Here is a 23,381-nt window from a genome sequence, read left to right as displayed (position 1 = left end):
ATTGTTGGCAGGTGTTAAGCTTAATGAGCCCGCTGCCCATATATTGAAAGATCTGCATTAGTTAAAAAAAATTACATTTGAAAAAAATCCTCCCCCTCACCCCCTCCCAAAAATAAATCACTGGGCTCAGAAAAGTAAGCAGATACATTTCGGTTCTAGTCTTTGTGTGGCCTTTATGGTCTGCTAATGCTTCTTGTTCACTGTTCAACAAATAAGCTTGATACATAAAGGCAGGAGATCCGTCTCTTCTGCCTCCCTTCTTCATTTAAGGGTTCAAGGCAATCACCTTACGTCTCAAAGTTTGAAGGCAAGGCAGTCATAGTAAACGGATCACTGGATCTGGCTGGTAGCGCCATGACACTCTTCTTAGGGTGTTGTTGCGCTTTATAAAAACAACTTCATTATCAATGAGAACGATTTTTAAGTACGTCACATTATGAACATAACCCTAAGCCTATGGTGAAAGGTGTCACTAGTAGTTAAGGCGATTCTGATCATTGTTGAGATCCGTGTAGTTCCCCTGTCTTATCCGTCTGAAGTATGGACAGTATGGTAATGCCGGATGGCAAACTTCTGATTGACACTGCAGGTCCTATTGGACTCAGGCTGGTCACAGTGGTGCTTTATCAACAGTATATTGAATGGCACATGTTGATAATGAGCGGCCACGTGTCAGCTGTTACAATTTAGTAAATTGACTGCAATTCAACAAGTACAAGCATAAGTAAAGATGGGCTTGTTTGGAATAAGTTATTGGTTATAGTCAGCCTCTCAAGGTGCTTGTGCGAACAGCCTAGCTTTGTCTCCTACCCGCCCTCTTTTATGTGACTTACGTATACAACATCCCCTTTCGCATGCACACAAGAGAGGTTATTGTACAAATACCCGAAAACCTAGAGACTTTCTGTCCTTACCAAGGCTGGTAGAAGCTTCTCTTCGAGGAGCGCAATGTAGGCCAATGTGTCTGCTCCCTCTTTAGCAGACAGATCATAATCAGCATTGTACTTCTGCAAAAGCCAGAAATAATTTCATTAAAATAGAATATGGATCGCACTTATTGCCAAACAGCATTGCATTCAAGTCTTGTATTCATCATCTGCATTCATTGATGTTTCACGACTGACCAACATACTAAAGATCATCATTTCTTGAGTTACTCAGACACTTCTGATGAGGTCTATTTAAAAGAAATGCTGAATTATGGAAAGCGTTTGTGTTGTTTCATAAATTATGCTGCACGATTTGGGAAGGGTCTGGCGGTGTGCTAGGTTTACCACCCCACCATAATCTGATGACTGGTTGTGCTTGCGTCCTGCACCCACTGTTCCTACTTTATAATGATATAGGTGGTTGGACAAATTAATGTGTGTGGCAAAATGCAGTGTCTGTATTCCTTTTTTACTGTGTCACCTCCTGGTACATTCTAAAGCTCTGGTGGTGTAGCACGGGGTGGGAGTGGGGGAGGTTGGGGTTTGAAGAGGGCGAGGACAGACGAAGATCACAGGCCCCTTCTAGAGACACCACTGGTGGGGCTCATTAAGAGTACCTAACCAGGCTGGTAATTATAAATCAAGTATTGCCAAAGCCCATATAGGTCTCGTCTATGCAAGAGCTATTAGCTTTGCCAATGTGCTTAAGCCATATTGTACACCAGCACGCCTGCTGTTCAGCATGGCTAAACATTAGTGGCATAGAGGAGAGTGGCATAGAGTGGAGTGCCACAGAGTGGAGTGCCACAGAGTGGAGTGGTGAAGAGTGAAGCAGAGTGGCGTGGAGTGGCAGAGAGTGGAGTGGCAGAGAGCAGATTTGCAGAGAGCAGAGTGGCAGAGAGCAGGGTGGCAGAGAGCAGGGTGGCAGAGAGCAGGGTGGCAGAGAGCAGGGTGGCAGAGAGCAGGGTCGAAGAAAGCAGAGTGGCAGAAAGCAGAGTGGCAGAAAGCAGAGTGGCAGAAAGCAGAGTGGCAGAAAGCAGAGTGGCAGAGAGTGGAGAACAGAGTCAGACTGGAATGTCGTGGTGTGTAGAGGAGTGGAGTGGAGCAGAGTAGAGTGGAGTAGCATAGAGTGGAATAAAGTGTTGTAGAATAGAGTGTCAGAGTGGCACTGCGTAGAGTAGCATAGACTGTAGTAGAGTCAGAGTGGAGTCATAGTGTGGAGTGGTGTAGAGTTGCGCACAGTGGCTTAACGTTAAGTGGTGTACAGTGGAGTGGCATAGGGTGGAGTAGAGTGGCATAAAGTAGAGTGCCACATAGTGGCACAGAGTGGAGTAGAGGCGAGTAAAATAGAATGTCAGACTGGAGAGGCATAGAGTAGAGTAATTTGTTGTGTTGTAGAGTGTCCTGGAGTGTCGAAGAGGGGAGTGGAAAGCTGAGTCGTAGAGTGGGGTGAGGGGCATAGAGTGGAGCGGCGTGGAGTGAAGCGGCATAGTGTGGTACAAGCATAGTGTGGTAGCGCAGTGCAATTCAAGAAAACACATTTTCAATTGAAATGACCACTACATTCGCACATTCAGTTTTACTGATAAAACTGTACAGGACACAAATGATAATGTGTGCAAATGGCATTACCTAGTGGACTGATTTTTTTAAATCGTATTAAAATATTTGTTTACACCACACTTCCGATTTACAAAAAAAATGTGCTTAATTTGTGCTTTCCTAATTCTGATATATTTTGAAATATTTGCACAGTTCATTTTGCAGACATTTAAATTTTGTTGTGTGCTAGATAAAAAAAAACGTTTCTTTCCCAGTACAGGCAAGATTGTCAAATAAATCCTCTCACTTTGAAGTCCGAGAAAGAAAAGTACCCACCAAGCTCTAGCGGAAGACAGAGTATGACATCTGACTTCTGTTTCTTTTGAAGGCACAGTAAATGTGACAAAATAAGACTAACATTGAAAGGCCTGTTTACATCAAACGAGGACTCGTGGAACAATACAAGAAGGAAAAGGGAACAAGCTTTGCTCCTCCGGAGAGACGAAGACAAGATGGGCTGCAACACAAATCAAGCCGGCAAATTCAATGCCAGAAACCACAAATGGATGGAATGCCTTCCCAGGGAAGCTTTCAGAATGCCCACAAGAAGGTTTTTTGCAACCAGACAGCTGCGCAGTCTGGTAGGCGTTGACCTAAAAAGAGTGGTTGATTTTGTACTGGGAACCAATTGAGGAAATCAACCTTTTTTGCATGAATCACCGTGATAAGGGAGCAAGGAAAAGGTTGCTCATAACTGCAATCATAAATTGGGTGCGTGAGGACCACAGTCCGAATAGTTTGCCATCACAGAAGACATAACAAATAATAAGGGTGCAGCAAGCAGTTAACCCCAGTATTGTGCTGGCCATCGACTAAGGACCTATGTCCCAGGAAAAAGCAAAACGCAAAAGCCCTGACAGAGATTCCCTTTCATAAACGCACTCCCAGTGACACAATCATGCAGTGTGAAACTCCTATAATGGCATCCAAAACAGCACACAAGCTCGCCAAAGGGGACCTTAAAGAATGTTTATCTGAAACGAGGCAGACTAGGAGAAGTCTTTCTCAGATGGTGTAGGGAGACTGAGGTCCGAATTAAATCGGCAAAAACAAAACTGACATCAAAACAGACCTGCAAGCAGGTGTGCAATGCCCATAGGGTTCAAAGGGCTTCAGACCCCTCCCCCGTTGTGCGTGTCAGCCTGGGATGAGACAGCTTCCCGGACACACACACAGACCGCTTTTGAGCTGCTGTGGGCTGGATTCCGTCTTATTGCAGCTGCACCGAGTACTTCACAGGTCTTTAAAAGAGCATGTACTTGTTAAAGAGGCTTTGTTGTTTTTCACTCCTTCTTAGACCCCCTGCATTTCCACTCTGCCTATTTCTGGAAGAAGCAGCAGCCCCCCCCCCCCTCCCCCACCCCCCGAAATTTGTATTAGCCCCCGCACCGAAAGTTGGCTCTAGTTGCGCCTCTGCCTGCAAGTCATGGACAAAAATAGAGAAAGGGGAGAACCAACTACATGCGGCAGAAGACACAAACAATTATTAACCACCACCATCTGTCATCTGACAAAATGGCTGCTGACAAAATGTTAAGATCTTCAAAATAGATCAGGAAGAAAAACATACAGATTAGAATTCTTAAAGAGGGAACGGAGGAGACGACATGACCAAATGAAGAATTATTGAGCTGTTCAAGGACATCTTCCTGGAAGTGAACTTTCAAGAAGGGACCAAGTGAGACAGCATGGTCGATAGAAGACAAAGACCTGGCAGCAACCGTCGTAGAGTGATATTCAAGCTGTCCGGCTTCCCCTTAAAAGAGAGAACCATAAGAGGCGTGGCCTGAGCAGGCATTCAAAAAGACCCCGTTGAGCGCGGAGCTCTGGACCCCTGCATCGATTGAGAACCGTATAAAAAGCAATGCTTGGAAATTATGAATATGGGCAAAAATCCTGCAAGCGACCAGGAGTGAGCAGTGAGTGATGTCTAGCCTTATTTCTTGACCTGCACCGATAAACCCAGGACAAGAAGTCCCTCTCTAAAGGCACCCTGCCCCCTACAAAAAAAACCTGCCCCCTACAAAAAAAACTGCCCCCTCCAAAAACAACCTGCACCCTCCAAAAGCAACCTGTCCCCTGCCACAGCACCCCACCCCATTCCCTCCCACGCCACCATCAAAGAGCCAGATGTGGGAGGTAGGTAGAATCAGAAAGGCTGCTAAGCGAAGCAGCACATCCAGCATGCGTTGTAGAGGAGCAAGATTGAGGAACGGACTGTCACTTCACCCTGCAGGATTCCGCAAAGGTAAAGCCTGAGCATACAAGTAGTGGGGAGTGCAGCCTGGTCGGCACCAGTACCACAAAACCATAGCACTCGGATAGTCAACAGGTTCCAAAGACTGCAACATTGGCACTGCCGCAGCAATTGGTCTCTGGCTACCCTGAGGGATGAAAGCCATAACTGGGGAGCCGTATCTGTCCTGAACTGAGAGATGTAATATAATTTTTCATTTTTGTGCGACAACTCAATGAAGCAACCGCTGACACTCCCTTCCAAAGTAGAGTAAAACCACTTACCTAACCATAGTAAACGAAGGAGTTAAACATGCAGCAGTAAAAAACACAGCCCAGTGTCTCAAAAGGCAGCACCACCACTGCAGGCTCAACACAGGCCACTATATGTGAGTTGTTGGGGCTAGAAGACCAGTAGGCACCCTCTACAATGGGTGACATACAACTTTTATGACAGGAATTCACGAAGGACATGAGAGCTCTGCCTCAGAGCTAGGCAAAAACCTCTTGCAAATCTTCTTCACTGGCTACAAAAGGCTGAAACCAGAATAGACTAGGTGGTCAATAGCCAAACGACTAAGATATACTATCAGCTAGAATGCACACCCTGGAACTACACTACAAAGATTTAACTGATAAGATGGACGATGGTGATAACCATTCCAGTTGCATAAATATTAAAATCTGAAGAATAAACCAGTCTGTTACTAATGAAGAAATGGAAGACCACGTCCATGTCATAATTTGTCACATACTCCAGTCTCCAAAAGAACACAAGGTCATTTTTAATCGCACACATGACATGGTGTGTTATCCACATTCCAGACTCGTCAAAAATTGGCACAAGATGATCTGACGAGAATTCATTCCTTCAAATTGAAGGAGGAAGTACTAGCGGCAGTACACAGGATAGGTGACATCCAGATCAGAGGAGACCATAACTATTCAAAGAGATTTAATCTCCAACGCTGGTCAAAAGAAGGGATATTAGAGAGGTCACAATGTTTCTGAAACACAAGAAAATCCCCTACTCTTGGTGTTTCTCCTTCCACTTGTCCCTCTCCTTTAATAACAAACAACATATAGAAAGGGCTACTGTAACCAACATAACTCAAAGCCATCAAGAAAGAAGCCAGGAGAACCCCAGAGGTGTGCCTTAAGACAAGAATGAAGATGGCAACTATTAAAAAAAAAAAGTTGAGCGGCTAGGCACCAAAAGAGACGGAAAGAACAAAATCCTCACAAAGTCTCTTCAGAAGGTAACTAAACACATCCAAAGAGAGACAATAATACTCGAACATATCCTTTTCATATTTTTTCCATAACAGATGTTGCCATATAATCTACTTCCAAAAAATAGAAATTAATCTTTTATAATAAACTTTATGATGCTAAGACACAAAGAAAAAAGAAAAAGTTCTCTATGGGATTTTGATGTTTATATTGACCATATTATAAGATAATATTCGAGCTCAGGCTTAAGGGTAAAGGTCCAGGGTTTTTTAGCCGAACATATACAAACGACCCAGTTTATGATACAAGAAGCAGTTTTTGATTTAAATACTTGTTTGAGTTATCAATGTTAGCACATGTTGATGTGTAGAGGAGATATAAAGACCATATATGCATGGTAAGCCAGCGCCTATAGAAACTTCATGGGATGACCAAGAGGGTGCTTTTCTTCCTTAATTGTAAAAGTTTATTACAAAGCAATAATGAAAGAAGTAGGTACTATTATATTTACAAAGTGGTAGAAATGGGAGTTTCTAGTTGGCAAGGGTTTGCACGTTTGTCCGAGAGGGACCCTTCTTCTTAGTCAGGGTAAGGGAGCTACACTCCTAAAATAACCGCTGCTCACACCCTTGGTAGCTTGGCACGAGCAGTCAGGCTTATTCTAGAGGCAGTGTGTAAAGCATTTGCACATAATCACCAGTAATACAGTGAAAGCACTAAAAAAAGGACACCACACCAGTTTAGAAAAATATCCAATATTTTATATACGCAAAACAAGACCAGAACGATAAAAATCCACAATATATTACTTAAAAATCTATACATTGCAAGAATACGTGAAAAACACAGCTCGCACGATTCGGTAGCTCCGTTCGGTGCTACTGCGATGCTGAAAACAGCAGAGTCTAACAGTTCAAGCCAACTGCGTCGGTATGGGTCAGCAAAAGTGTGGACAGACTCCGAAACTACCTTTTTCGTTGCGGCGGGCAAATTGGTGCGAGCCGGTCGGGGCAACCATCGCGGTTGCGTAGCAAAATGGAAGCAGTGCAGGGTGCAGTGCCCTAATCATGCACTGCAAGCAGCGGCTCGGTGACTATTGCCCAGACAGGGTCGGTGATACCAAGGCTTACAGTGCAGGGCGAGGCGATGCTCGATGCAGTGCTAGCAGGTTGCAGTGCAAGCAACAGGGCAAATTAGGGGGAACTGGCGTCGATCGGCCCAGACTGCTGTGTGGGACGAGGCGGTGCAACATGAAACTTAAGAGCAGTGCCCCCAGCCACAATGCGGTCACGGGTGTCGAAGTCAGCAGCAGCGACGATATCGGTGAGACCAGGATGGGGAAGTGAAGTGAGGAGGTGCGGCGTGCAGTGCCCATAGGTCACATGCAAGCAGCGGCTCGGTGGCGTCGGTCGTAGGTGGGACCAGGGATGCGGTGCAAGATGTAGACGATGCCTTCTGCAGTGCCGTCAGGACATAGAGACAGCGACGGGGTCGATTGTGTTTCCTTTCTCTGTGGCAACTGAAACAGCTATCCTCGAAGTGGTACCCAGAGGTTAGTGAAGTCTTTGCAGTCCCTGAAATTTCAGAACTGGAGGCAAGCTCTGATTCAAGCCCTTGGAGATACTCAGCACAAGTAAAAAAAGTTCAGTCCAGTCCCTTCACTGCCCAAGGCAGAAGCAGCAACTGCAGGTCAACGCAACAAAGCAACAACACAGCAAAGGGGCAGAACTCCTGCTGGCAGCTCTTCCAGCTCTTCTTCTTGGCAGGTTCCTTTATTCCAGCGAGTTCTAAATTTCTGTGGTCTGGGCCCTAGTATTTATACTACAAAAGTCTTTGTTCTCTCAGACAGAGTGTGTCTGTGCTTAGTCCAAACCAGTTCTGTGTTCTCTGGCCCAGCTTCCTGGCAGGAGGTAGAGACAGAATTGTGGAAGGCAGACCAGACCCATTCAGGTGAAAGGAAATCTCCTCCCCCTACTCTAAATGCAGCCCAGGTCTATTCAGCCCAGCCCTGACTCATCAGACTCTCTGGAGCCACTGCACATCCTCAGCCCCTGTTACTCCAAAGCCATACAGTCAATACTCATCCTAGCAGAGGCACACTAGATGGTTAAGCAAGAAAATACCAACTTTCTAAAAGTAGTATTTTCAAACACAGAATGTAAAAATCACCCTCTCTAAAAGATGCATTTTAACATTCTGAGCTGAGGCATACTAAACTTTATTTTCCTATCTTGTCCCAATGGAAAGTTATAATCATAAGATGGTATAAATAAACTCCCATTCTATCCTATGGGGCAGATAGCCTTACAATAGTGAACAAGCATTGGCATAGCCAACAGGTCTCGCTTTTGGGACCTGCCAAGTATTTAGTTATGTAGCACAATATCCTTGGTGCAACCACATCAACTGTTGCGAGGCTAAACACTTATAAGCTCCCAAAGGGGGGAGGCGGGAGGGGGGAGAGAGAGAGAGAGAGAGAGAGAGAGAGAGAGAGAGAGAGAGAGAGAGAGAGAAAGAGAGAAAGAGAGAAAGAGAGAAAGAGAGAGAGAGACAGAGAGACAGAGAGAGAGAGAGAGAGAGAGTAAAAATCTGCACATAAAAAAGTGATTGAAGGGTGCATGAAAGAGGGTCCCTGGTGACCTTAATTTACCATCTGCTGGCTTGGAGGACACCAGCCAGTTGTGAAACAGGCTGCAAGTCAGTGGACAGGGTCACTAAACAGCCGAACGAGCGGTTAGAGTCTAGCCCGTAAGGTAAAGAAGCTAGTCAATAAAAGCCCACTATGTGTATATTGTTTGCAATAGCAATGATTGTCAGCTAAACTGCCAAAACTCGGACCTCAAAATGAGTCGCCTAAATATATGGTTTAGAGATTCCAAAGAGAAACCAGAAGAATCTCCAAAGAGATCAAGCGCACTCACCGTATGTTTGCCGTCCGTGGCGGGAATAGGGAGCAATTCTCCCAATGTACCGCTGGGTGTCGCTGAACAGGTCCCGCGCCACGAGCGGGGTGAACCGGGATCCACAGGCCCCGACAAGCATGTTGAGAAGCAGACGGAGCAGTTCAAGCGCAAAGCTTTTTCTAATATTCCCGACAAAAATAACTCCTTCCAACAAAAAGGCGACAAGCTTGCCCGATCAGCGTGAAAAGATGGGAAATGCTTAAGCGAGTCCCAGCTTCGGGAAAACGCTGTTTCATCTGGCCCAGTTGGTGCTGGATACCAGCCAGCATGCCTTAGATGAAAAAGAAACAAGTGAGCTGTAACCGCTGCGCACGCAAGACCGTCACAGACTGAAGCAAACTGTTGGTGCAGTCCGAGGAGCCCAGAAGATTGGTAGGGTAGGAGTGTGGGAACTTTTCATAATTTGTGTGCGTGTAATTTTACAAGAAATCTCATCTGTGCAAAACTAAGTGTAATAACGCGAAATGCAAAGCTGTTATTTAGCTCAATATAGTATTAGCGTGAAATACGTTTGTGCGTCAAGAGAGAAACTTATTTGTGATCACTTTCGTGGCCGCTTTGATGTTCTCAGTGGCCGCGCGGCTCACTGAGAACATCAAAGCGGCCGCGAAAGTGATCACGCAGGCTAACAAATGGTGCGCGTGCCAGGCGCACATGCACTGTACACGATCCGCATGCAGCCTTTGGGAGCACTTTCAGAAGCCCCACTAAATACCTCGCAAAGCATCGCTTACGCGAGCTAGGCGAGCCCTAAAAAACAAAATTGGCAGTATTTCACTTTCAGGACAAGCCACACACACGAGGGCATGTCCTACCTTTCACATACACTGCACCCTGCCCACAGGGGTATCTTGGGCCTACCTTAGGGGTGACTCACATGTAAGAAAAGGGAAGGTTAGGGCCCAGCAAGAGGGTGCACTTGCAAAGTCGACACAGCAGTTTCAAACTGTACGCAGAACCAGCAGTGTCAGGTCTGAGTTACCTTTGCAGGTCTACTTATGTGGGTGGCACAATCAGTGCTGCAGGCCCACTTGCAGCATTTGATTAACAAGCCCTGGCACAATCTGTGCACTTTACTAGGGGCTTACCAGTAAATCAAATATGCCAATCATGGAAACACCAATCCATAATACAAATTATATAGAGAGCATATGCACTTTAGCACGGACTCGAAGTGGCAAAGTGCCCAGAGTCCTAAAACCAGCAGGTCAGGGAAAAAAAGGAGGAAGAAGCAAAAGGTATAGGGATAACCCTGCAAAAAGGGCCATTTCCAACAGTTAGCACATGTTGATGTGTAGAGGAGATATAAAGACAATATATGCATGGTATAGAAACTTCATCGGATGGAGATAAGAGGGTGCCTTTCTTCCTTAATTGTAAAAGATTACTACAAAGCAATATTGAAAGAAGTAGGTTCTTTTATATTTACAAAGTGGATGATCCACTTAGGCAACACACAAAGCATTTTAAGATAATAACTTTAAACATGCAGGGCCTGAATTCCCCCATAAAAAGAAAAGTGTTGTTGAGGGTGCTGAAGCTGAAAGAAGGGGCTATGGTGTTACTTCAAGAAACACACTTACTGGTCTCAGATTCCTATCAATGACATTAATACTGGTTCTTCCTGAAGTATAATTTCTCTGGAGCTAATAAGACCAAGGAAGTACCAATTTTGATCAAGAAGGGAGTCCCTTTTGATTTAGAAACCTAGTTGTAAGTTTGAAACAGAAGTTGGGAGGCAATCAGTTGCACACTGGGTCCAACTAGTATGACCTTGTTCTCTGTATATGGCCTCAAAGAGATCATGAGGAGGTTGTACTCAAACATGATCTGAGTCCTGGTTGAATCCTCAATGATTCTTCACCCTATAGAGGACAGGTCTGTGGATAAAGACGACCTACCTCGATGTAGGTTTGACGCGGCCACCCCCATTTTTTGCCCCAGTATTGATGCTTTTCGACTGAAATTGCACTGGATCTCTGCTAACAAGGCTCTCAGTGCCAGTGCTCTTTCCCTTAAAACAAGTAAATGTCTAATTGTAACCCAGTTGGCAAGAATTTCAGCATCCCTGTAAGTCCCTAGTAAAAGGGGACATCTGGTACCCACGGTATGGGTACTAAAGAGTTCCCTATGGGCTGCAGCATGTGTTATGCCACCCTAAGGGACTCACACACAAATTGCATACCGCCTGCTATTGTAGGCTGTATGAAATGGTGTAAACCATTTTGAAAACACAACATGGCACACTCTCTGTGTGCCATGCCCATGCACACAACATATACTACATATAAGTCATCCCTACAGCAGACCTTAGAGCCCTATGGCAGGGTACATTATATTTATGTGAGGACAGATATGTGTGAGCGGGTATGCCCCTGTGATGTCTGGTTCCATTGTCACAGCATTGCAAGTCATCAGGAAGCCATCTTAAGCATATGTCTGTTAATTTCGAGTTACATAGCTACATTATGGCTTCACTAAAAAATAATGGTGTTTGGTATCAAACGCCTTGTCTTAATAAATCCACACTGATGCCAGTGGGCTATTTATTATTAAGAGCACCCAGAGGGCACCTTAGAGCCCTCTGAAACCTACCAGTCATTTAGCATGCTGGCTGGCTGGACTCTTCCAGCCTGTCACCACAGACGAGTTTCTGACCACCTGCTCAGGACAGCCAATATTCTCAGTGGTCAGGAACCATGCCTGCACTTGCACCAGGTTTTTACACATCCTACCAACAGGTTGGCTAGTGACTGACCTCATCGCGCCCCACGCCATTGTCTCCTTGGACTACATACAGCTCGGAGACCTGAACTTCCACCTCGACAACCTCAGCGACCCCAACTCCACCAGCCTCCTGGACAAACTCGCCAACATTGGACTGAAACAGCTCACCACCACCCCTATCTACAGGACACACCCTCAACCCCATCTTCGCAGGAGGGAATATCATCCACTTCAGCCACACCACACAGACCCTCGGAAATGGACCACCACTGCGTGCAATTCTCCTTTGAAAAGACCACCACTCACAAACCTACACCATGCCCTCCACGAAAGGAATAGGAGCAAGGTCACCGAGGAGGACCTCAACTCCACCCTCAACCACGATCCCCCCTCCCACCATGACTAACATTCACTCTGCAGCCAACAAACTTCACAGATGGATCACCAACTGCGCAGACAAGCACACCCCCCTCCGTAACTCCAACAGATAGAGCCCCATGAAAGCCACCTGGTTCACCACCAACCTCCGAGAATCCAGATGCACCTGCAGACATCTCGAGAGAGTGTGGAGAAAATACCAAAACCCAGGAAGCTAGGACCACCTTCAAGAACGCCATGACAGAATATCACCAACGCATCAGATCCACCAAGAAGACCTTCAACCAGGACAAAATCCTCGTCGACTCCAGCAACTTGAAGGAACTCTTCAGCATCTTTCAGGAATTTACCAAACCTCCAAGCGAAGCCTCGGACATCACACCTTCCCAGGACCTCTACGAGAAACTCGGTTCCTACTTCCATCTCAAGATGAAGGCCCTCTCTGACAATTTCAACGAACACCTGATGCTGAAACCATGCCCAACGCCAGCCAGCCTACCATCTCCACATGGCCCTAGTCATCACCAAAGACACGGCCGCAACCATGAAGAGCATTCACTCCGGAGCCCGCACGGACCCCTGCCCGCCGCACATCTTCCACAGAGCTGCCACCACCACAGCACACGAGCTACGATGCACAATCAATGCCACCTTCGAAGCAGGCACATTCCCCGACAACTGGAAATGCACAGAAGTCAAGCCCCTCCTCAAGAAGCCCTATGGACCACAAAAACTACAGATGCATCTCTTTCCTCCCCTTCGTGGCTAAAGTCACCAAAAAGATCGTCAACAGCCAGCTCACGAACGTCATCAAATCCAACTTCATCCTAGACTCTTCCCAATCCTGATTTTGCAGCAACTACACCACCAAGACCGCCCTCCGTGCCACCATAGACAATATCCGCACTCTCCTCGACCAGGGCCACACGGCGGCCCTCATCTTATTTGACCTCTCTGCAGCTTTTGACACCGTCTCCCACTGAACTCGCACCGTCAGACTCCACGGCGCCGGCATACAGGGAACTGCCCTCGACTGGATCTGCTCTTTCCACACCGGCCAATCCCAAAGAATCAGACTCCCCCCCCCCCTTTGCTCCGAACCCACAGAGATCAAATGTGGAGTACCCCAAGGATCGTTGCTCAGTCCCAAGCTCTTCAACATCTACAAGGCCCCCCTCGCCGCCATCGTCAGACAGCATTATATCCTACGCCGACGACACCCAGCTCATCCTCTCCCTCATGAGGCAACCCGACATCACCAGACTCAGCTTCCAGGAAGGAATGAAAGACATCGCATGAGCAACAGCTGTCTGAAGCTCAAATGAAGTCCTTGTCCTTGGACCCAGCCCCTCAGCATGGGACAACACCTGGTAGCCCTCTGCCCTCGCCAGCCCCCCTACTACCACGGACCTCGCCCGGAACCTCGGCATAATACTCGACGCCTCCCTCACCATGACCCGCAAGATCAACACCGTCTCCTCCTCGTGCTACAACACCGTGCGCATCCTTCGCAAGACCTTCAAGTGGATCCTCCCCAAATCCAGAAAGACCTTCACCCACACAGTCATAACTAGCAGACTGGACTACAGAAACTCCCTTTATGCCAGAATCAACAAATCCCTGCTCCGGAAACTCCAGACCATCCAGAACACCTCCTCCAGGCTCGTCCTCGGCATCCCACGACATGAACACATCACCCAGCACCTACGAGACCCCCATAAGCTCCCCGTCGAGAAGAGAGTAAACTTCAAGCTACTCATCCACACCTACAAATCCCTCCACAACACCGGACCCCAATACCTCAACGAAAGATTCTCCTTCCACACACCCAAGAAAAACCTCCGCTCCCCCTACCTCATCTAAACCCTGCGCATACGCAGAGCGTGAACGGGTGGAAGAGCCTACTCCTACATCGCAGTAAAGATCTGGAAAGAACTCCCGCTCAACTTCAGACGTTCACCCACTCTGCACACCTTCAGGAAGAGCCTGAAGACCTGGCTCTTCAGATGAATCGGAGCTGCACGACCCCCCACACTCCACAGCGCCTTTAGACCCTCACGGGTGAGTGGGGTGCTTCACAAATCCCTGATTTATTGATTGATTTAAAATATCAAGGCAAGAGGCTACAAAGCCTCAGCCACCTTTGATATGCCAACCCGGGCTTCCTACAGACCTGGAGAATACCACCCCCTCCTTTGGGGCGCATTTGGCACCAGAGCAGGTGGGAAAATTAGCTAGTCAGTAGGCATGTTGCACTATCAGGTTAGGCACACCCCTAAGGTGGGCCATTTGAAGTGGACACTTGAAGACTCTGGGTCAGGTTTATTCCCACTCTCTGTGGGAAGTGGCCATATAGAGGGTGTAGTCACCTCAGGGGTAGGTAGCCCATTGACTACTACTTTACACTCCCATTAACACTCCATAATTCAGTATTTAGGTGGCTCTCTGACACCAGGAACTCAGATAAATCTACTGGGAACCGAAAAAAGGACAAAGAAGAGCAATCATCGTGAGAACAGAGGAATTTACCATCACTTAGAGCCAAACCCTTCCTTGCTGCTGGAACCTCGACAATTGCACGACCCGACTTGTCCAGAAAGTGTGCATCCTCCCAAAGCTGTGGAGGACGATCCAGCAACTTCAACAACCCGGCAGCATCTCCCTTGGGGTGGAGGAGTCTCCCCCTGCATCTGCAGGCACCAAAAGCATCTACCTGGTAACTCATGTTGTTAAGCATCAGGCCGACTGAAGGAGCAGCGCAAGAGGAGGAGGTCACGGAGGCTTTAGGAGGTCAGCACTGTCTCTCTGCTGAGGTTTGAGATGCCAGGCCCACCAGGAGACCCCCTGCACCAATACCCTCACTACCAGGGCACTTGCGCCCACCAACGCTTGTTTGAGTTAAATCCGAACAACACCGCCGCAAAAACGCACCTGCACGTCGAGGCAATTCAGTACAGATGAGCTCCACACCAGGAGTGATCCTGATGTGCTTCTTTTCACTCCTTTGCAGGCACCACAAGAACTGTGAGAGCCTCCAAAGCTAAGTGGCAAGCCAGCCAGCACATCTGCACCCGAGCCCTACAGCCCGAGTACACAACGTCTCCCTGTGTCCCCTTGGCCTAGGAGTTCCCATGAGCCAAGCCCCATGTTAAGTTTTGCCTGACTTGTCCCCCATGTCCCCCCTTGCAGACTCTGTTGTTTTGACTGGTCACTTTCAACTTTGCCACGTAGCACTCAAGGCTACCAACACGACCAGCACCTCTGCAGCATGACACCCCAGGGCAGTGCAATCTGAACATATGGTGGTTTCTTGGACCCTGGGCCCTAAGCACCTTGATCCCTAAAGGATACCTTCTACAACAGTTTGCAAGTATAGCTATGCAATATATGTCTTTTCCTCCTATAGGATAGCATTACCGCGTTCGAGCGTGTTCGAGACTCATGTCTCAAACCTGACAACTGTGATTTTCTACTATTTTACCTATAAAAATCTATAACACTTAAAGTACTTAACTGTTATTTTTTTTAATTGGTCTTGAGTTTCTTCTTGTGCGTGTGTCTCATTTATTGACTCTGTGCGTACAAAGTATGTTTAACACTACCCTCTGATAAGTCTAAGCTGCATGACCACACTACCACAAATAGGGCACTTGAGACTATTAACTGTACTTTTTAGGTCTCGCGACCTATCAATGTGCGCAAGCGCATCGAGCGGAGCGAGAATTCATGTGGCGAAAACATCTTCAAACCAAAGGGCTTTCAGCCCCGCGGTTTTCATGAAGTTCACGTGAACATGCACGCGCATCGCATGCAAGCCCAGCCTCTCCCGCCCTCATCCGGCATCAGGCTTCTCCTCCCCTAGCAGCACTCCTCCCACACCAGCACCTCCCCCCTCCCACACCAGCACCTCCCCTCTCTCTCCACGCAATCACAGCCTCCCCCTCCCACACCAGCACCTCCCCCCTCCCACACCAGCACCTCCCCTCTCTTTCCACGCAATCACAGCCTCCCCCTCCCACACCAGCACCTCCCCCCTCCCAAACCAGCACCTCCCCTCTCTCTCGGCTTTTCCAGCTCTTCCCTCCCACTCTCTCACTCTCCCGCCCCAACCCGACTTGTTCTTGGTGTCTCTTGCCAGCTCGAGCCTGCCCTAAGCACGGGCTCGTGTTACACACCCCTCCCTCGCACGGCAGCCAGACCAATTCCTAATTACAAGGCCGGTATGTGATTATTTTAGTTTGTTTACGTTGGCAGATTTATAAAGCACGAGCTTGGCCCGAGGGCCCTGGAGCGCGGCCCATCAGCAGTAGCTTTCATTGCACAAGACGATATTAATATGTTTTTCGAGGTACGAGGGATTCCAGCGTTTAATCTCTTCCTTGTGCAGTCTCTTCCTACTGATCCCTTCTATATCCTCTGCCATGCCTTCGGTGCAGTCTCTTCCTTGTGTGCAGTCTCTTCGTACCAGCACCTCCCCCCTCCCACACCAGCACCTCCCCTCTCTCTCGGCTTTTCCAGCTCTTCCCTCTCACTCTCTCACTCTCCCGCCCCAACCCGACTTGTTCTTGGCGTCTCTTGCCAGCTCGAGCCTGCCCTAAGCACGGGCTCGTGTTACACACCCCTCCCTCACACGGCAGCCAGACCAATTCCTAATTACAAGGCCGGTATGTGATTATTTTCATTTGTTTACGTTGGCAGATTTATAAAGCACGAGCTTGGCCCGAGGGCCCTGGAGCGCGGCCCATCAGCAGTAGCTTTCATTGCACAAGACGATATTAATATGTTTTTCGAGGTACGAGGGAGTCCAGCGTTTAATCTCTTCCTTGTGCAGTCTCTTCCTACTGATCCCTTCTATATCCTCTGCCATGCCTTCGGTGCAGTCTCTTCCTTGTGTGCAGTCTCTTCGTACCAGCACCTCCCCCCTCCCACACCAGCACCTCCCCTCTCTCGGCTTTTCCAGCTCTTCCCTCCCACTCTCTCACTCTCCCGCCCCAACCCGACTTGTTCTTGGTGTCTCTTGCCAGCTCGAGCCTGCCCTAAGCACGGGCTCGTGTTACACACCCCTCCCTCGCACGGCAGCCAGACCACTTCCTAATTACAAGGCCGGTATGTGATTATTTTCGTTTGTTTACGTTGGCAGATTTATAAGGCACGAGCTTGGCCCGAGGGCCCTGGAGCGCGGCCCATCAGCAGTAGCTTTCATTCCACAAGACGATATTAATATGTTTTTCGAGGTACGAGGGAGTCCAGCATTTAATCTCTTCCTTGTGCAATCTCTTCCTACTGATCCCTTCTATATCCTCGGCCATGCCTTCGGTGCAGTCGCTTCCTTGTGTGCAGTCTCTTCGTACTGATCCGCTCTGTACCCCTACCATGCCTTCGCTGCAGTCTCTTCCTTGTGTGCAGTCTCTTCGTACTGATCCTCTCTGTACCCTCCACCATGCCTTCGGTGCAGTCTCTTCCTACTGATCCCCTCTGTACACTATTATGCCTTCGATGCAGTCTCTTCCTTATGTGCAGTCTCTTTATACTGATCCCCTCTGCCATGCCTTTGGTGCAGTCTCTTCCTTCTGTGCATTCTCTATCTACGGATCCCCTCTGTACACTCTATTATGCCTTAGGTGCAGTCTCTTCCTTCTGTGCATTCTCTATCTACGGATCCCCTCTGTACACTCTATTATGCCTTAGGTGCAGTCTCTTCCTTCTGTGCAGTCTCTTTCTACGGATCCCCTCTGTACACTCTATTATTCCTTAGGCAAACACGCATATCCTATGGTATTTTAAACGTTTAAACACAGTTTGCCAAGATATTTTTAAGTTAACATGTAAATATAGCGCAAACTCGACCTAAAGGCTATCTGAGCGCTGAGTTGCGTCCCACGCAGACTCATTCATTTTGTTAGGCACCGGAGAATAAGTGATTTGGCCATTCACACGATTGTCTGCCTTGGAAGGATGAAAGGTGTGGTCAGGGTGACTGGTTTAGAATCGCACAGATTTCTTGGATGGGCGGAGTTGCCAGAGAGATTATTCCTGTTTACTGCAAAGCCAACTATGATGAATTCAAAGCACGAAAATGCAAGATTACAATGAGAATGACGGATAGTGTTGTAAATACTTCTGTCGTGCTATGAAGAACCTGTCCAAGGGCTCCACATCTGGCTCAGTATATAATCATGGAGAGCAAGTGATGATCAAATACAACAGTAACGCATTCATAATCGGCGGCTCATTTAAATGCTGTGTACTTTAGCTTTCCGAACAGACTTGATAACAATATTAATAAGAATATAAAGTACATGTAGTAATTTCCACCCGTTTACTATTATCACTGTACCAACATCGGCATAGCGCCTTCCTGCCACGTGTATGGTCTCTTATGGCTTTCAGAATCTACCCTGTCCGCAAGGTTATGGGATTTCCTATTGATCAGAGCTCTGATGCTCAAGTTTTAATGTGTTTTGTTAGTGGATCGTGATGGTGTATACTATGTGCAAGGCCATGTGCGTGGTAGGCATCAGTCGAAGAGCATAAATACAAGCAGTGGGCTGGCTCCTGCCGGTGACCGGCACCGGCAGACTGCAGTTCTAAAAGGAATGTGCTGATAGGGCACACGTCCTAAAACAAGCATTGGCATAGCCAATAGGTCTCGCCCTTAGGGACACCACCACACCACTGATGTACACCACAAAATCAATCAGGGACACCACCACATCATTCAGGGACACCACCACATCACTCAGGGACACCACCACATCACTCAGGGACATCACCACATCACTCTGGGACACCACCACATCACTCAGGGACACCACTACATCACTCAGGGACATCACCACATCACTCTGGGACACCGCCACATCACTCAGGGACACCGCCACATCACTCAAAGACACCACCACATCACTCGGGAACACCACCACATCACTCACGGACACCACCACATCACTCGGGCACACCACCACACCACTCAGGGACTCCACCACATCACTCTGGGACACCACCACATCACTCTGGGACTCCACCACATCACTCTAATACACCACCACTCAGCACCACAACAGCACTGTCCTTGCTGGCTAACAACAAGCATTCCCATAGCCAATAGGACTCGCATTAGGAAAGTGTGAGCTATTGGCTTTGTAAATACCAATGCTATTAATTTATATATTTTCAATGCCAACACATATTAAAACAATATTTGTCATTTACAATACCAATAGCTCACACTTTCCTAATGCACGACCTATTGGCAACGCCAGTGCTTGTTGCATGGTGTACCCTTACATTGGCACTACCACATGAAAAGCCAGCTTCCTACTCTGAGCATTACAATCTCTCTAACAAGAGACATTTTAAATTCACTCTTTGCTTGAAGGACAGGATACCCAGGCAAAAGAGATTTCACATGTTTTTAATGTGCATAGAACACACACGAGAATTCATTTTTACCTGGTCAGTTGGCAGTAGTACTCTCACATTTATCTATTTCAGGCCCGAATAACTCTAAACAAACAAATGTGTAACAGTAAAAAATACATGCGAGTGGGACAACAGTAAAAAATGTACATGGGTATGTATGAGTGCACACTGCAGCTAATAACATAACAAATATCGGGATGGGTCCGCATGACTTTACAGCGTAATACAACAATGAGTTTGTAAGCATGAGGGCATGATCTTTTTGGGCACATACGAATGCACAATTCATGATACTAGTATCAGCGTAGTCCCCTTTTTCAGATTACAGTGGAAGAGAGTGGATGTGTGTTTTTTAAAGAAATTTGTAACACTTTTGTGGTGAGATTACCTAGGATGTATTTGGTCTCATCACTTGTGCCACAGTGTGCAGTGTGTCACGATTCATGTATGTATGAGAAAAATAACACCTAGGCAATTGAATAATTTTAAAAAGACACAATAAATGTCAATATATATAACGCAACAGAAAGAGAAGTATGTTGAATATATTTCCAATTTAATAATCACTTATTAAAAACATCGTCATTTTATAAAGAATGTACATCATACATGACACATCATCTCCAACTCAGGAGCGTTGCTGGGTTGGAGAGAACTTTCACTGCGCATGATGGTTTGGCCGGCCAGAAACAGCCGGCCAAACCGTCATTTGCAGTGAAGGGAGTGCATATACCACGCCCCTCAGTGCCTGAGACACTGTGGCACCGCCCCCAAGACTTGGCAAAGGAAAATAAAACGTTTATAAAACGGATTTAAACCGGGTTTATTATTGCTTTATTTTTGATGATTTGGTGGGTGCTGGCGGGGGCAGGAGGGGGAGTTGCTCCTGCTCTATTGTGGAGGAGCCGCCCCTGCTAACAGGCCCATATTTTGGATGACAAATCACAAGATATAGACCTAGCTGACTTCTTTATACCCTGCTTGGATTCTCTTAATTTCACACTCCTTAAAAAGCCTATGTCAATTGATAAAACTGAATGGCAATTAAGAACCTTTCAAGAAACAGGGCTCCAGAACCCAAAAGGTTTTCATTATCCTTTTTCAATGCTTATTAAGAAATATTGGTGGGCCAGTTATCGAACTATTTTTGTCCACCAAAACTGTGACAGAATTGATATTAAAGCCTGCTAAAGACCCCCCTATTGCAGTTCATAAAGGCCAATAGTTATACACGTTGAAGTTAAAATATTTACTTTCATACTTGTGACTCACCTCTAAATATTTTGGCCTCTCTTACTTCTCCTTGCCAATTTGGTGTTATGACCAGGGTCGGCTTTATTACTGGTGTCGCCTTGTGCGACAATCTGTGTTGTACCACCACCTCAAACCTCCTCCACAAATTCCCTCACTACTAGGCTTCACCAGTGCCCTCATCTCTCCATAGGCCCTCTCTAACATGCATTTCATTTGTTTTATAGTGCTACTCATACCAGTATAGGGTGTCGGACCATTTTACATCACACACACACATTATACAGGGATAATGAATCATATGGAAGTAAATCATTCTGTAGAAAATAATAAATACGACAATGAGGATTATAAAGTGTAAGAGTCACATGTCACCGATACTAGTAGGAAGTATATTTTAAGAGTGTTTGGTCTGGAGAAGCATAAACTCAGGATTTAAAATGCACCACTTTAGATAATGAACAACTGGGGGGAAAAACATACAGTTTTAACCTGTACGATTCTGCTGTTGGATACAGCTAATAGCTCACTGTCGCAGAGTTATCGTGACATCTTTATTGTTGCCTGAAAACGGCAGGACACTCTAGGAACTCTACAGAAGGTGCTTTTTAAACCCAAGTTATTTCTAAACATGGAAAGAGGTCATCGCTAGGTGCGGCTGCACCGGTCGTAGCGCTTTAGGTTACACACAGATTAACAATGTATGTCTCACTAAGAAATACTATCTAACCACCTATGATAAAGACCTGGGGGGAGACATATCAGAAGAGGAATGGGTTAAAATATGGTCAAGTGCAGGAAAATCATCAATTTGCTCCCAACATAAAGGGAACGCCTACAAAGTCGTCACCAGGTGGTATTTCCCCCTTGCAAGGCTAGATGTGACTCCTGGATGCTCGGGGATGTGCTGGACAGGCTGCGGGCAGAGGGGTCCTATATAGACATGTTGCTCCAAGGATTTGGAATGCACTCCCCCTAGAAACCTGACTTGACCCCTCAACTGCCCACTTCAAAAAGAAATCGAATCTCTTCTCATGTCGAAATTCAGTTGAACATTGAATCGGACTCTTAGAACAACCAGCTGGAACATAAGACATTATTTAGAAATACTATGTTTCTTTTGTACATTGTCTCTTTTGTTTAACTACCTCACTTGTAAACCGCTCTGATACCCGCAAGGGTCATGTTCGTGCTATATAAAACCTTCAAAATAAATAAATAGTCGTGCAGCCACATTCGGGAGGTCTGGGGGCAGTATTACTTCAGATTAAAACTGTCACTAACGTCAAAGTCCCATTACATGCACTTACAATTCTTCTAATAGACAACAGCATGTACCCTTTGTCCACAACAGCAGGAAACTTTTTAAACACTTACTGTTGGCCCCACCTGTAGAAGTCACACACTCTTCCAGCAGTATCACGGTGGTGGACCAAAGTACATGCTGTGAGAGGACTCTCTGCTTTGGGCAACCACAGAATGAACAGGTATGAAAAGCTGAGGCCTCGCTTTACAACATATGTCAAAAGGGAGAGTTTGGGATCAGAGGGTGTTCTGTATGTCGACTGAATCAATCATGAAACGTGAATTTGGAGTGGGGGTTGGTTATTCTCCACAACAGAAGAAAGTTTATTGTATTAGACGACAATGCTCACTTTGACAAATGTTTGTATATTTAATAGATTTGTGGCACATTTCCTGCGTTCTATAGTTGCCATGACTCCTCTGACTCTCTTTTGCACTATAAACTTACAAAGTTGCTAAAAAAACAAAGATTATCGGCCCCTAAATGGAAATCTAAAACATACTCTTTTTGTGACAGTGAAACAATATTATAGCAGGCTCTAGCAGAAATACAAAGAGGTGGCATGTGAACTTACCAAGAGAAAGAGCAGATACAGAAGGAGTAAAACTAAGATTTGGAAAAGAGGAGGTATCAGACCTAGACAATCGCAACGCAGCTCCAGGTCAGCCACTAGGCACACAAAGAACGAAGCCCAGGACCGGCTTCAGCGCTCGTGGCGCCTGGTGCGACAATCATTTTTGGCACCCCCACACCCAGTGACCGCCTCCTCGGATTCTCTCATCGCTAATGTGCAAAAATGCCCATCATCTCTTCAATCATAGGTTATTGCTAAACACAGCGCCCCCTTCTGAGATCAGCGCACAGTGTGGCGGCCCGGTCCCACTCCCTAAAGCCGTCCCTGACCAAGCCAGTAAGAAGAAAAAAGGGGACATAATGTAATTACTGGGAGACTCCGAACACAGGTGCAGGGGCGGCCTTAGGCATGTGCAAGCTGTGCACCTGCACAGGGCCACCAAAGTCCAGGGCCCACCACGACAATATATATCCTTAATATAATAATCCTCTGAGGATGGTTACATATTTGCGCTGCGGCCCCTTGCAGGGGTTTGGCAGCCTCCGGCTCTGTTCCATTTCCAAACACCCTGACCCCCCCCTCGTCACTGGCCTCCGCACTCTGCCCTGACCCCCTCTTCCTGGGTCCCCAACCTACGCTCCCTGCCCAGGGCCTCCATGCGCCTAGAGCTGCTCCTGACAGGTGGGTTGCTAGGATTTGGCGCAGAGACCGGAGCTGCTGACTCTGGATTTGGGGATCCGGGTTCGAGTCTCGGCGTCGGC

The 23,381-nt window shown here is 46.9% G+C and overlaps 1 protein-coding gene across 3 annotated transcripts in view; it reads right to left on the bottom strand.

Annotated features, from left to right (window-relative positions):
* The window catches only part of MTX3 (metaxin 3), a 212,767-nt gene that overhangs the window by 77,258 nt on the left and 112,128 nt on the right, over positions 1-23,381 (bottom strand). For all 3 annotated transcript variants that reach the window (XM_086960729.1, XM_086960730.1, XM_086960731.1), the window contains exon 4: positions 915-1,007. In XM_086960729.1, the coding sequence (XP_086816855.1) occupies positions 915-1,007 (93 nt within the window). The remainder of the gene's footprint in view (positions 1-914; positions 1,008-23,381) is intronic.

This window comes from Lissotriton vulgaris, chromosome 3_1 (genome assembly GCF_964263255.1).
Source record: "Lissotriton vulgaris chromosome 3_1, aLisVul1.2, whole genome shotgun sequence".
Classification (NCBI taxonomy): Eukaryota; Metazoa; Chordata; class Amphibia; order Caudata; family Salamandridae; genus Lissotriton; species Lissotriton vulgaris.
This window is presented reverse-complemented; position numbering and strand designations above follow the sequence as displayed.